Raw genomic sequence first — 12,761 nt, forward strand, 5'->3', positions numbered from 1 at the left:
ATATAATGGATGGCATGCAAGGACTGGCATCTCTGCCAGGATGGGCTCCCTTCCCTTACTTGGCCAGAAATTCCAGGTGGCAAATGGGCATAAATGCAATGCCCTCTAGTGGTTACAAAGTTGACTCCCTCACTCACTCATTATTTCCCTTTTAGTTAAAAAGCCGAATTTTACATCAAAGACAGTAGGCATATGCCAATTTAAGACATTTTGATATAACAATATTTAGAGGTAACAACCTCCACGATAGAAAAACTAAATACCCCAAAGTCTCAAAAATGCTTTGACTGATTTGATTGAAATTTGGCGACATAGAAAAAAGAAAATTAGCCAACCCGTGCTTTTTTTTTAATACATTTTTATTCGTCACTTTTTATTACTACTGTTCTAACGTAAAGTACATGCTCTATGCTGCGCCAAGAGTGGGCTTTATGCAAATGAGGGACGGAGCAGAAATGATTGACAGGTAACAAGAACAGCAGCACTAGCCAATAGGGTAGAGAGATGACTGAAGAGTGAGTGGTGTCCTGGACAGGAAAAAAGAGACATAATGACGTTTGGTGTGTACAGTCACGTATGAAATGAAGAAAGTTCAGGAAATCTCAAAGAATATGTGAAGCTCGGTAGTCAGCAAGAGTACAATAAACCTCCAGTGCCAGTGTCATGTTCTGTGGTAGCCTGTGAGTGTGTGTGCTGCTTCTCTAGAGTCAAAAAGTAGAGCTAAATGAGGAGTCCTCAGGTCCAGGAAAAGCCTCAAAAAAAACTGTCATCAGTTTAAACTTAAATGGGTCTCCCATGAGCCACTCTATTGTAATATACACTTGCATCCATACAGACTTTAAAAGGGGACCCCCCACCCCACCATCCTGCCGCTCCGAAATCACTTACATTTACTGGAAAGGGGACAGCCCACTGAAACACAAACTCCCGTTTCACCAAACTTCTTTGCATTTATGCGTAGATATTAAAGAAGGACCACAGACAACAAACACAAAAGAAACACTTGAGTGAACAACATGAACAAATTGAAATCGTCAACACCTAATGATGATAATAAGATCTCCTCAAAAATCACTGATTACCCACTTCAAGTCAAAAGAATGCACTTTCCTTTAAATTCGTGACATGCAGCGAGTGACTAAGAAAAGCGGGACTTGATCTGTGGCAAGCTAATGTTTAACTCATGCACTGTAAAAAGCTGACAGCACATCACAGGAGCTGGCAGTCATTTTTCACAATGAACAACGTCTTGGGTGAGAAAGGCAGAGCCATCCAAACTTGCATACAGCGAGCGTACGGGGGGGCTTAGAAATAAAGCTGGTGTCAGCGGGCGGCGTGGTGCAGTACATTAAGGCAGAGTTGAGTTCAGTTTGCAATTTAATGTTAAATTTAAAGAAGAAATATAAATGTTATGTTTGTTTGTGACTAACTGTTGTGGGTTTATACGTATATCTGAAAGGAAAAGGGGCAGACGCCGATTACTACACTTGTTGAACTTGTTATTTGAACGCACCATGATCATTTAATAAAGAATACCGAAGACTGCGTGCCTTCAGGTCTTCGTTCCCTTTGTGGTGGTGTAAAAGCGAGCCTTCCTGATACACATGTGTGTTTTTTTATCGACGTGCTGTCGCAAACAGACCAACCCGAGTCAGCTTCCTATGTGTGTGTACCCTACCCCACATCTTGTGTTCTCTCACCTGTCTAAGTCAGATTGTAAATGGCCTGTATTTGATATAGCGCCCACTAGAGTTCAAGAACCCCCCTAGGCGCTTCACAACACAACAGTCATTCACCCATTCACACACACATTCACACGCTGGTGATGATAAGCTACTTTGTAGCCACAGCTGCCCTGGGGCACACTGACAGAGGCGAGGCTGCCGAACACTGGCGCCACCAATCCTTCCGACCACCACCAGCAGGCAAGGTAGGTTAAGTGTCTTGCCCAAGGACACAACAGCTGCATTCTCATGCCAGGAGCCAGGATCGAACCTGCGATTGCTGGACAACCCGCTCTACCGACTGAGCTACTGCATACAAGATTGTGTTTGGACTGGTCCACTGTGCATTGCCGGACATTTTCAGTGTGTGCCATTTTCATTGCGCTTCACTTATTTGTGTGGTAAAATGACAATTAAAAATTAAATCCTGGCTGCAGGGGCTCTGAGGGAGCCTTGTGATATCAGAGAAACATTTTACAATTTTTCATTTACATGCACAAAAACCAGAGAAACGAACAATAAGGGACCGAATAACTAGGTGGACAGGAGAAAGAGTTAAGGAGCCTTCGAAACTCAACCTGATTTAATGGAAAATAGGAGAATACACTGTTAAAATATACATCATCCAACCCGCTAACTATATCCTAACTACAAGGGGTCTGCTGAAGCCAATCCCAGGGCACAAGGCACATACACCAAACTCACAGTTTGGACTGTGGAAGGAAACCCACGTAGACATGGGGAGAACATGCAAGCTCCCTGCAGGGAGAACCCGGGTCTCCTAACTGCGAGGCAGCAGCGCTACCCACTGTGCCAACCTCCTGCCTAAATACATTATGTTACAGTTTTTCTCGATTGCTAAAACACTAAACCCTATTGTCTGAACCACATTCTCAGTTGCCTGAACCCACTTATTGAATCCGTCACACTTTTGGCAAAACCATAAGCACTTTTCACCTGTTTAGACACATCTTGTCAACACATTGTCATTGTGATGCACCTTTGTTGCATAATGGTGAGCACAGGTGGCAAAAGTCAAACACAATTAAAGCTCAGTTGTCACCGGTTGAACACAACAACTCCAAATTGATCACACTTGTGGCTAATGATGTGAGGGTACATATAAGCCAGAGCACTGGTTTGTGAGGCACTACAATGGATAGAAATCTAAGAAGAGGAGTTCATGTGAGAGGAGGTTGAGCAGGTCAAGGTGGTCGAGGTGGTCAGCGAGGACAAAGAACAGAAATATCTGATGAAATCAGAGCTACTGTGACTGTCCATGGTATGACAATGAAGGAGGCTGGACTAAGGGTACAACCAAACATCAGTAGATTCACTGTGTCCACCATAATCCGAAGATTTAGAGAAGAGAACAGGTAGTTACCTTTTTTGACATGATAGTATGTAAATGTTGACAACAATTCCATATGTACAATGACTGTACTATACACTGTACCACAGTAAACATGTTTCAGTTCATCACTGTGCCAGTGTACTGTAGTATTGTAATGGAGGGTTAGTCTGACTGTTTGTAGGCCTATTCCATGTATGTAGTTTTGTAAGTGCATGTTCTCTTTTTGTAGAATTGAAAGACTGCCACATGGGGGTGGTAGGACATCTATGTTCTCCCCACACCAACAGACCCTAATTGTCGACATGGTCCGTGAGAACAACACCATTAAACTGCGTGAAATTCAGCTGAGGATCATTGAGGACCATGTGCATTTTGAGGGTATTGACAGTGTCAGCCTCTCTACTGTTGACCGTGTCCTCAAGCGCAACAGACTGCGCATGAAACATCTGTACAGAGTGCCCTTTGAACGCAACTCTGATAGAGTCAAAGAGCAAAGATTCCAGTATGTACAGGTTGGTATATATCCAGACACATAAATGTTGGTTACTGTAAGTAGTGATTTACTGTAGTTGGCCTACATCACTTACAAAAATATATATCTATTCCTACAGAGAGTTTTTGAACTGGATGCAATGGAAAAACTCCATGAATACATCTACATGGATGAAGCTGGGTTTAATCTCACCAAAAGGAGAAGGAGAGGCCGTAGTGTGATTGGCCAACGGGCCATTGTTGGTGTCCCTGGGCAGCGTGGTGGCAATGTCACACTGTGTGCTGCCATCAGCAATCATGGTGTTGTCCACCATCAGGCCAACCTAGGGCCTTACAACACTCACCAGCTCCTCATTTTCCTCAATCACATGCGAGATGCTCTGTTAGGGCAGCAGGATGAGCAGCCCATCTACAGTATGTCGTCGTTTGGGACAATGTGAGGTTTCACAGAGGCCTCCAGGTTAGAGAGTGGTTCAATATGAACCAAGGTTTTATCAATCTTTGCCTTCCACCGTACTCCCCTTTCCTGAACCCCATTGAAGAATTCTTCTCCTCATGGCGGTGGAAGGTATATGACTGCCAACCTTATACCAGGGTAAATCTCCTGCAAGCCATTGAACTGGCCTGTGGTGACCTGGGTGTGGAGGCATGTCAAGCCTGGATACGGCATGCCAGGGGTTTTTCCCCCCATTGCCTGGCCAGAGAAAATATGGCCTGTGATGTAGATGAAGTCCTGTGGCCTGACCCAGTACGGAGAAATGATGCTGTGGCTGTGGAGTAATGCGCTTCTTTTCTTTGTACTTCATTTGTATATTTTTGTGCTTTATTTTTACGTACAAGCGCTACATGTAAATGCACAGAATTTCTGTTTTTTTGCAAATTCTTTTTTCTATGTACAAGTGTTACTAAAAATGCCCAGGTATTTTGATTTGCAACATGCATTTAGCCTAAACAAACATTTATTTCTACCGCTTCATGTCCTGAGCATTGTGTTTTCCTTTTTTCTACGTAGTGTTTAGTGACTACTCAGTAGAGTATTTCATTTAGATTGACTTGAGGCCTGATTTGACAGCATAGTTCAGTTTTGAGCACAGATTGAACTGTTTTGGGGTGAAAGTTTGGTTTTGCAAGAAGAGTCAGAGGTTTTGTGAATGTAGCTTGAAAATTGGGTTTTGTGTTCACAGTTTAGGGAAAAGAAGAGCAGCTTTCCAGGAATGTGTCTTAGCAATCGAGAAAAAGTGTAATTATGCATTTTTACAGTACAGAATCTGTAATGCGCTAAACGGTTAAGACAATGATTTTCAATATTGAATACACATAAACATAATTTAGAGTTTATCAATTAATTATTTCAAAAGTGCATGTGAATAATTGTGTGACTGTAAACTCACAATGGCACAGAAAACTGCTAATGTGAGTCTATTTACATAAGTAACGCACCCTTTGCAGCAGCGTCGTCAGTTGTTCCTGATGACTCCAACACCTTTTGCGCTGTGAGAAACACAAACTTAAAGATGGCTAGCAAACTCGTTTTTCTATGTGCTGAAGGTTATTTTCGTAGTTATGAAAGATGATTATTGGCATTTTATTTCCTGTAGCAGACGGTATGCTTTCCCAGAATTAAATGATGGGTTGTCAAGCAAGAATCCTATATGACGACCCACACAGCCCCGCAGTTATCAATTGCATTTTTATGTCGTTCTTGTCCTTATCCTTTTCCAAGTAATTGCGTATGATTGCTTATGATGGTTTGTACAGAAAGTTCCCTCAGTTCTTGTCCTCTGCTACACCATAAAGTGTCACATTATTAAAATATCCAGACTTGTATGCGTTTGTATAATTAGGCGTGCGTTGAGGATGTCACCGTCCTCAGAGACGTCCAGACTTCTTGTCACCTGTGCAAAATAGCGCGAGTAGTCGGAACAGTGTGACGTTGTGGTAACCTCAACACTTTAAGATACTAAATAAGAGAATAAAATAATCCGTTCTAGCACTTAAAAGACAAAGCCATGCAAGCGGCACTCACCTTTTTCATGTTAATATGCGGCTGCTTAGGGTCCAAGTGAAAGACATTCCCAACGAAGGGCAGTCCCGGTGGACTCGGTGGAAAGTTCTTCGGAGATCTGTTCCTGACATAATCGGTGACCAAGAGGAAGACGGCGATGAACACCAAAAGATACTGGAGCTCCAGGCGCTCCCACAGAGGAGCGGGCAGCAGATGAGTAAGCGACATTGAGGCTCGGAGTTTGTGGCGCGCTGATGCGCACTTGGGGAAGATTCACACGCGAGCGCCTTGGCAGCTGAACGCCAACACACCGTGCAGGAGCAACGCGATCAGCGACTGGCAGCGACTGGCAGCAGGGTGCAGAATCGCACCTGGGAGAAAGGAGCCTCGCAGATGAGCACAGAAAGAGGGCGTGGCCACTTCAGGAGCTCCCTAATCCCTCGTCAGGTCGGCTCCACCTCCGGGGCGAACGTGTTGGTTTTGTTTCACCTTGAACATTCCGTTTTTCATGGTTCAAGCCAGTTTGTCGTCTTCAGAGTGGATTTTTTGTCTTTCCATGCCGTATTAAATAAGCCCATCCGTCCATTTTCTGCACTCACCCCTCACGCTGGACAACTGAGATCTAGGAGAAGTGTCCTGCGCTTCTCCTTTGTGGGCATTATATACATAACGAGGCAAGAGTCGTTAAGAGCGGAAATGACCTTAATATCCAGACCTTCAAAATCAATCAATCAATGTTCATTCTCAAATCTTCTTAATCCAAATACAAAATCAGGTCCGCTCAGTGTGCCAGTCATTTACAGGGTCTCACACATGCCTGTCCAGGATGCCTGTTCATTACGTAGCTAACCCCATATTTGCCTGCCAAGGCTGCCAATTCATTATAGGGCTCACACTCACACATGTATGCCCAGAATGCCAGTTCAATGCAGGACTCACACTCACCTGCTCAGGATGCCAATTCACTAGAGGGCTGACCCCCACACCTGTCTGCCACGAGTGCCAGTACATCACAGGGCTCACAACTACAGTCGGCTGCCTAGATGCCAATCCATTACAAAGCTCACAACCACATTTGCCTGCCCAGGGTGCCAATCCATTACAAGGCTCACACATGTCCGCCAAGGATGCCCGTTCAATACAGGACTCAAACTCACATGTCCAGGATGCCAGTTCACTATATGGCTGACCACTACATTTGCCTGTCCAGGGTGCCAGCCCATTATAAGGATGAACCCCACACTCACCTGTTGGCTGCCTACAATGCCAATCCAATACAGTTGACTGCCCAAGGTGCCAGTCCATCATATGGCTCACACCAACACAAGCATTTTAGCGAATGCAAGTTTTAAGTTGCACCTTGCGTTCACAATCCTACCCTAAACCCCGCTGCTGACACTGCTATTTTCCCATAATGACGCGCTATAACTCTTCACTCTGTAGGAAGTAAGTAAATAACATTCGATCTGGCTTTTATGTAAGTAACATATAAATGTTGATGTACAAGTATAACAAAACAAGTGCACTTTTATTCAAGACTACAACTGAATAAAAAAGAAACTCACAAGTACACTGCAGAGCGTCCTGTGTTTGAGCGACACGGGCATGCTCAAAAAATAAACGTGTAATGCCACACAAAGTGCATGCAGACACGAGAATGCAGTCAGACATCTTTTTAGGGCACATACACCGTCCAGATGTTATTTATTTGGATTTATTTACTTACTTCCTACAGAGTGCAGAGCTATAGCGTGTCTTTATGGGAAAACAGCAGTGTTAGATTCATCGTAGGATCGTGATTGAGGCCCTTTAACCTGTCGTTGCTTCATCTTGGGTAGGATGTTAATCTGAAATCAGGACCTCCAATTTACAGAGAGAACTTGGGGATTGGTGGGCAGGATTGGCACTCCAGCCACCGCAAAATAAAACATCACCGTATTCCAGTGCAGTGTTGAGGTGTCACCTGCTGCACTCGGGTCCCAATCCAAGTAGTTTGTCGTGTGGTGGGTGCGACAAGGTGTTATCAGCGCATGCTCCCAACCCATCTCTGATTTGTGGAGAGACCTGAAGATGACAGTTTACAGACATTTCCCATCCAAATCTAACAGAGCTTGAGATGATCTGCCAGGAAGAATGGGATAAACTGGCCAAATGCAGGCGTGCCAAGCTTGTAGAGAGTTACCCAAAAAGACACAAAGCTGGAATTGCTACCAAAGCAGCTTCTACAAAGTACCGATTAATTTTATGAATGAAAATTTACCTTTTTTATTTTTAATAAATTAGTGGGCTTCACCCTCTGCTCACTTCACTCGCCAACCCCCTTTTTTGTTTTTACAGATACACAGTTTTAAGATTTTCTTTTTCTTTGAATTGTTGCTATTTCATTAGTTTCAATTTTATTTCAGAACTTCTGTAAAAACAATATTTGGAATCTTTCGAGTCCCAACATGCTGAATCTTTTTAATCGTGATTGCGACTGAGAGAATAAAACTGAATAATAATAAAAAAAGGAACAAAGCTAACCTTTACAAGTATCATACATTACACCGGCTGTTACAGACTGAAATCAAATGTATGTTTTTATTCTAAAATAGTAAGAATATGAGCAGCTCACTTCTCAAAATGGACTCGTCAGGGATTGAACCTGTGAAGTTTTGATTTCCAGTCAACATCTGATACCATTGAGCCACCGAGGCATTCATAGTAAATGTGTGTCAATGTCGCACCCTAATGCGGGTTGTTTTTCTGAAGTTATATTTTTGAATAAAAGCGCACATGTTCTGTTATATTTGTACCTTTTGTGAAAATGTTTCTTTGATATTTGGTCTTCAGGCTTCACACATTATAAACTTCATGTGTATATTTTTATCAATTATTACTAAAACATGAAAAACGTTTCTGTTTTAACGATGTATTTACATAGATCGCTGTAGACATGGAACACACGTGAAATGCATGTGTTCCAAATAACGATGTTATATTTATAAAAGGTGTGATTTTGCTTGGCTTACAACTCCAAGCAACTGACACGCAGGTAAACAGACTTGAGCTGAAAAAACTGTGTGGGGTGGGGGGTTGTGATAGCAGACTGCTTGCTGTTTGCTGCTTATCAACACATTTAAAGGACAAAAGACGCTGGCGGAGAGGTGCGAAGTGATTTAAGGTGTGACGGATCAAAGAGTTTTTTCATAGGCTCTGGTAATTCTAGTGTTAAGTAAGTGAGAGTGGCGAGCTTTGTTGGGCTGAAGGACATGTTCTGGTCAAAAGTTTTCTAAAGTTCTAATGTGTGTGTCACAGTGGAGTGGTGGCTCTGAGGCAAGGGGATCTGTGCTGGCAATCAGAAGGTTGCCAGTTTGAATCCCATAAATACCAGAAGACACTCTGCTCTGTTGGGCCCTCGAGTGAGGCCCTTTAACCTGTCATTGCTTCATCCTGGGTAGGATGTTAATCTGAAATCAGGACCTCCAATTTACAGAGAGAACTTGGGGGTTGGTGGGCAGGATTGGCACTCCAGCCACCGCAAAATAAAACATCACCGTATTCCAGTGCAGTGCTGAGGTGTCACCTGCTGCACTCGGGTCCCAATCCAAGTAGTTTGTCGTGTGGTGGGTGTGACAAGGTGTTATCAGCACATGCTCCCAACCCATCTCTGATTTGTGGAGAGACCTGAAGATGACAGTTTACAGACATTTCCCATCCAAATCTAACAGAGCTTAAGATGATCTGCCAGGAAGAATGGGATAAATTGGCCAAATGCAGGTGTACCAAGCTTGTAGAGAGTTACCCAAAAAGACACAAAGCTGAAATTGCTACCAAAGCAGCTTCTACAAAGTACTGATTACCCACTGTGCCACCGTGCTGCCCCTCTCTTTTTGTGCCAATGCGATCTTTACTTTCTTTGTTTTGACACTGTCGTTTTCTTCTGCTTCATATTCTGTATCTTGCGCTGCATGTGTTTCGCGCCTACGTTTTGTTTTTGAGTCTTTTGAATTCCAGTGTTCGTTTTCTCTGACCTGCTTGGCATGTGTTTGGCCCCCTTGTCTTTTAACCTCTTTATGATGTTTTACTTTGTTTTCTACTCTTTGTCTTTTATTTCTGACCTCGCTTTGTCCTGCTTTTTTTTTCAATGACAGCTGGTCCGTGGTGATTACTTTCCCTTTTTTGAGTAATAATTTCTGTTTGTTTGCAATACTGCGATATTGACTTTCTAATTTTCCTACTTTCATATGCTTTAACTTTCTCCACATGTGTATCATGCCAACATTTCTTTTTTGAGCCTTTCGAATTCCACTGCTTTCATAATCTCTAACCTGCTCTGCATGTGTATAGCGCCAACGTTTGTGAACGTCTTTATGAAGTTCTACTTTGTCTTTTAATTTTGAGCCCGATTGGACGTGCTTTTTATTAATTCCACTTGTTCCGGGCTGATAATTACTTTCCTTATTTTCTGAATTTGCACCTAGATTAGTCTTTTTCTTTTTTGTCTCTCCAACGCTTTTGAGTCTGTTTTCTCCGCGCTGCTTTCTTCTTCGCTTGGTCGTCTACGTTTCATTTATAACGTACTAGCTAACCCGAGGCGTAGCATACACCGCATAATTATGTGCTGAAGGGTGAACAATTCCTGAAAGACACAGTTGTCCAAATTGGGTGGGTTTGAGGATACGACTGTAAGAGAATGAAAACATGGAACTTTGGAGAGAGCAACATACAATTGTTGTATAACTGCGTAACTATTTAGCTGGAGGGAGTCTCACTTGTTATCGGAATTAACCAGACAAATCGCTCCATCAACTAAGAATGGCCATGCACCAGCACCCACAGAATCGAGATAAAGCTATCGATCTGTCAATCGTCTTCGTGTCCAGGCCGGGTGAGGTTTCCCATGTTGAGTCAAACTAAGCCACAGGCTCCACTCCTGGTGGTGCCCTTCCGTCAATTACTTTAAGTTTCAGCTTTATAACCATACTCCCCCGGAACCCACAGACTTTGGTTTCCCGGTTGGCTGCACGGCGGGTCATGGGAATAACGCTGCCGGATCGCCGGTCGGCAGCATCTATGGTCGGAACTATGACGGTATCTGATCGTCTTCGAACCTCCGACTGTCATTTTTGATTAATGAAAACATTCTTGGCAAATGCTTTCGCTCTCGCTCAAATTGTTGGTGCGTATCCCATGGCCTATCTAGGGTGCCATGGTCGGCCGCTTAGCGAATTGTTGGTGGGTGGGGCTCTGTGAGTTGGCAGGCATGGCTCTGTCTTGGGTGTGTCTTGCTTGCCATGACTTACGTGCGTCTTGCTTGCCATGGACTTAGTGAATTATATATATAGATTGTCCTTCTATGGTTTATATGCGCTGAGAGCCCTGGATCTGTGTGTGCTCAAAGCCAAACCACGACTGAGTGTGTTGCTGCCCGTGCTCTTATTTGATATTGGTTGTAAGTTGGGCGTGTCTTGCAAGAATCTCATATTCTACGTCATCATGAGACGGTCCTGGGTCAATCTCTTGGCACAAAGTTTCATGTTCAAGGTCCATGCAAGATGCTCCATGGCCAACCTCTGTAGTCTTGCTGGTCTTTTAAGTGTCTTCCGTGATTTTAACGTGAAGATCACGTCTCATCCCCCATCTTTCTCTCCTAGGATTGTTTTTTATAATTGAGAGATTTGCAGTCCATTCTGAAAACATGTTCTCACTTTGTCATTATGAGTTATGGAGGGCAGATTAATGGGCAGAAACAGAAAATGTGTCCATTTCAAATTAAATCTACAACACAATAAAGTTGTGCAGAGAGTGAAGGGGTCAGAATACTTTCAGGATCCACCATAACTGTGGACAGGGTGCCACATCATCTTCTTCTCTAACCGTCCATCACACGGCCCAGTGTGTGTCAAGTTACAGGTCACTTAATGTACTTCTTAAAGCCCCCACTGTATTATTGTACTTTAGAGGGCACAAATAAGTCAGCAAGAAGGAGAAAGTCAGAGAGAGCCAAATAAATAGGAGGAGTGAGCCACCCAGTTGAAAAGAGGAGCCTTCAGAAGTGCTGACTCTGTGGAAATGGTGTGTGCTAAGGGAGGTCAAGCCTGGCAGATACTGTGCCTGCCTTGCATGTTTCAACGACTAATCTGCTCAATGCCCATTGACAGCCCCAGGCAGGTAGGGCTTTACCAACGTATGGCCTCAGACTTTTATGCATGTATGCTGTAGTATAGCAGATAAGATTATGCATGAAGGATGAAAGGTCCATTACGTAAATGTTTCACAGAAGAACAAATATGATCTGCAGAATTTTGGTCTTGTTAAACATTCCACCATATTAAAAATAAGTTAATTGTTAGAGAGATGTGGGGCGACAGTTAATGTATAAATAAAGTCTTATCTTCTACAGTTCAATCATACAGTATAGAACAAAGGTAGCCAAACAGAAAACTCCCATCTGCTGAAAGGCTGCTAGACAAGAGGACTGTCAGTGGGTCTCGGTCATTTGCTAATCCAAAAAACAGGATTCCAGTGCCAAGAAGGTGCCCAGGGGCACTCCTTTGGCCAATCAGACTCTTGAAACAGTGTTGTAATGTTAGTTGTCAAGATTAGGGGTCTCAGACCCTGATGGAGTTTTACTCCAGAGGACCTATGAATCAGAACTGAATGTGGTCTCCTGGATGAGCCCATTTCTTAATTTACCTCAATCCAATACTATAACAGAAGTCTCTTCCATATCCAGGTTACAATACTTTTTGTGACGTATAGTTCCATATGGGTACCATGGGCTCTTTCATAACTACTACACACTACATTTAACATGTATATAGAGTCGGACACATGAGCCAAAGGAGCACTTCTGGGAGTCTGTCCAGGTAAGAGATAGAGGAAATGACAAAGGGCTGACCGCAGTCATTAACTTCCTTTCTCTTTCACTACAGAGTGAAGGAAGACATCCTGGAGGACCTCTGATGACATTTCCACCCAAACTACAGAATTCTACCCATTTTAAGAAGAGCTCAGTCCAGAAGTTACCATTTAATCGATGGACCTGGTACTGGACAGGTAAGATCCTCTTACAAGGAAGCAGTCGGGATTGAACTGGGGATTCTTGATCACAAGTCAGCAAATATTACCGCTACACCATGGAAGCTGTTGTCTTATCCTTGAACCTTTTGTGAAAGTGTTTATTTGAACTTTGGACTTCAGA

The 12,761-nt window shown here is 43.3% G+C and overlaps 1 protein-coding gene across 1 annotated transcript in view; it reads right to left on the reverse strand.

Annotated features, from left to right (window-relative positions):
- LOC120514351 (cytochrome P450 2J6-like) overlaps positions 1-5,803 on the reverse strand; it is a 40,290-nt gene extending 34,487 nt beyond the window's left edge. The window contains exon 1 of the mRNA XM_039734669.1: positions 5,597-5,803. Coding sequence (XP_039590603.1) covers positions 5,597-5,803 — 207 coding nt within the window. The remainder of the gene's footprint in view (positions 1-5,596) is intronic.
- Between the last annotated feature and the right edge of the window lie 6,958 nt (positions 5,804-12,761).

The sequence above is a fragment of the Polypterus senegalus genome, chromosome 14, assembly GCF_016835505.1.
Source record: "Polypterus senegalus isolate Bchr_013 chromosome 14, ASM1683550v1, whole genome shotgun sequence".
Classification (NCBI taxonomy): domain Eukaryota; kingdom Metazoa; phylum Chordata; class Cladistia; order Polypteriformes; family Polypteridae; genus Polypterus; species Polypterus senegalus.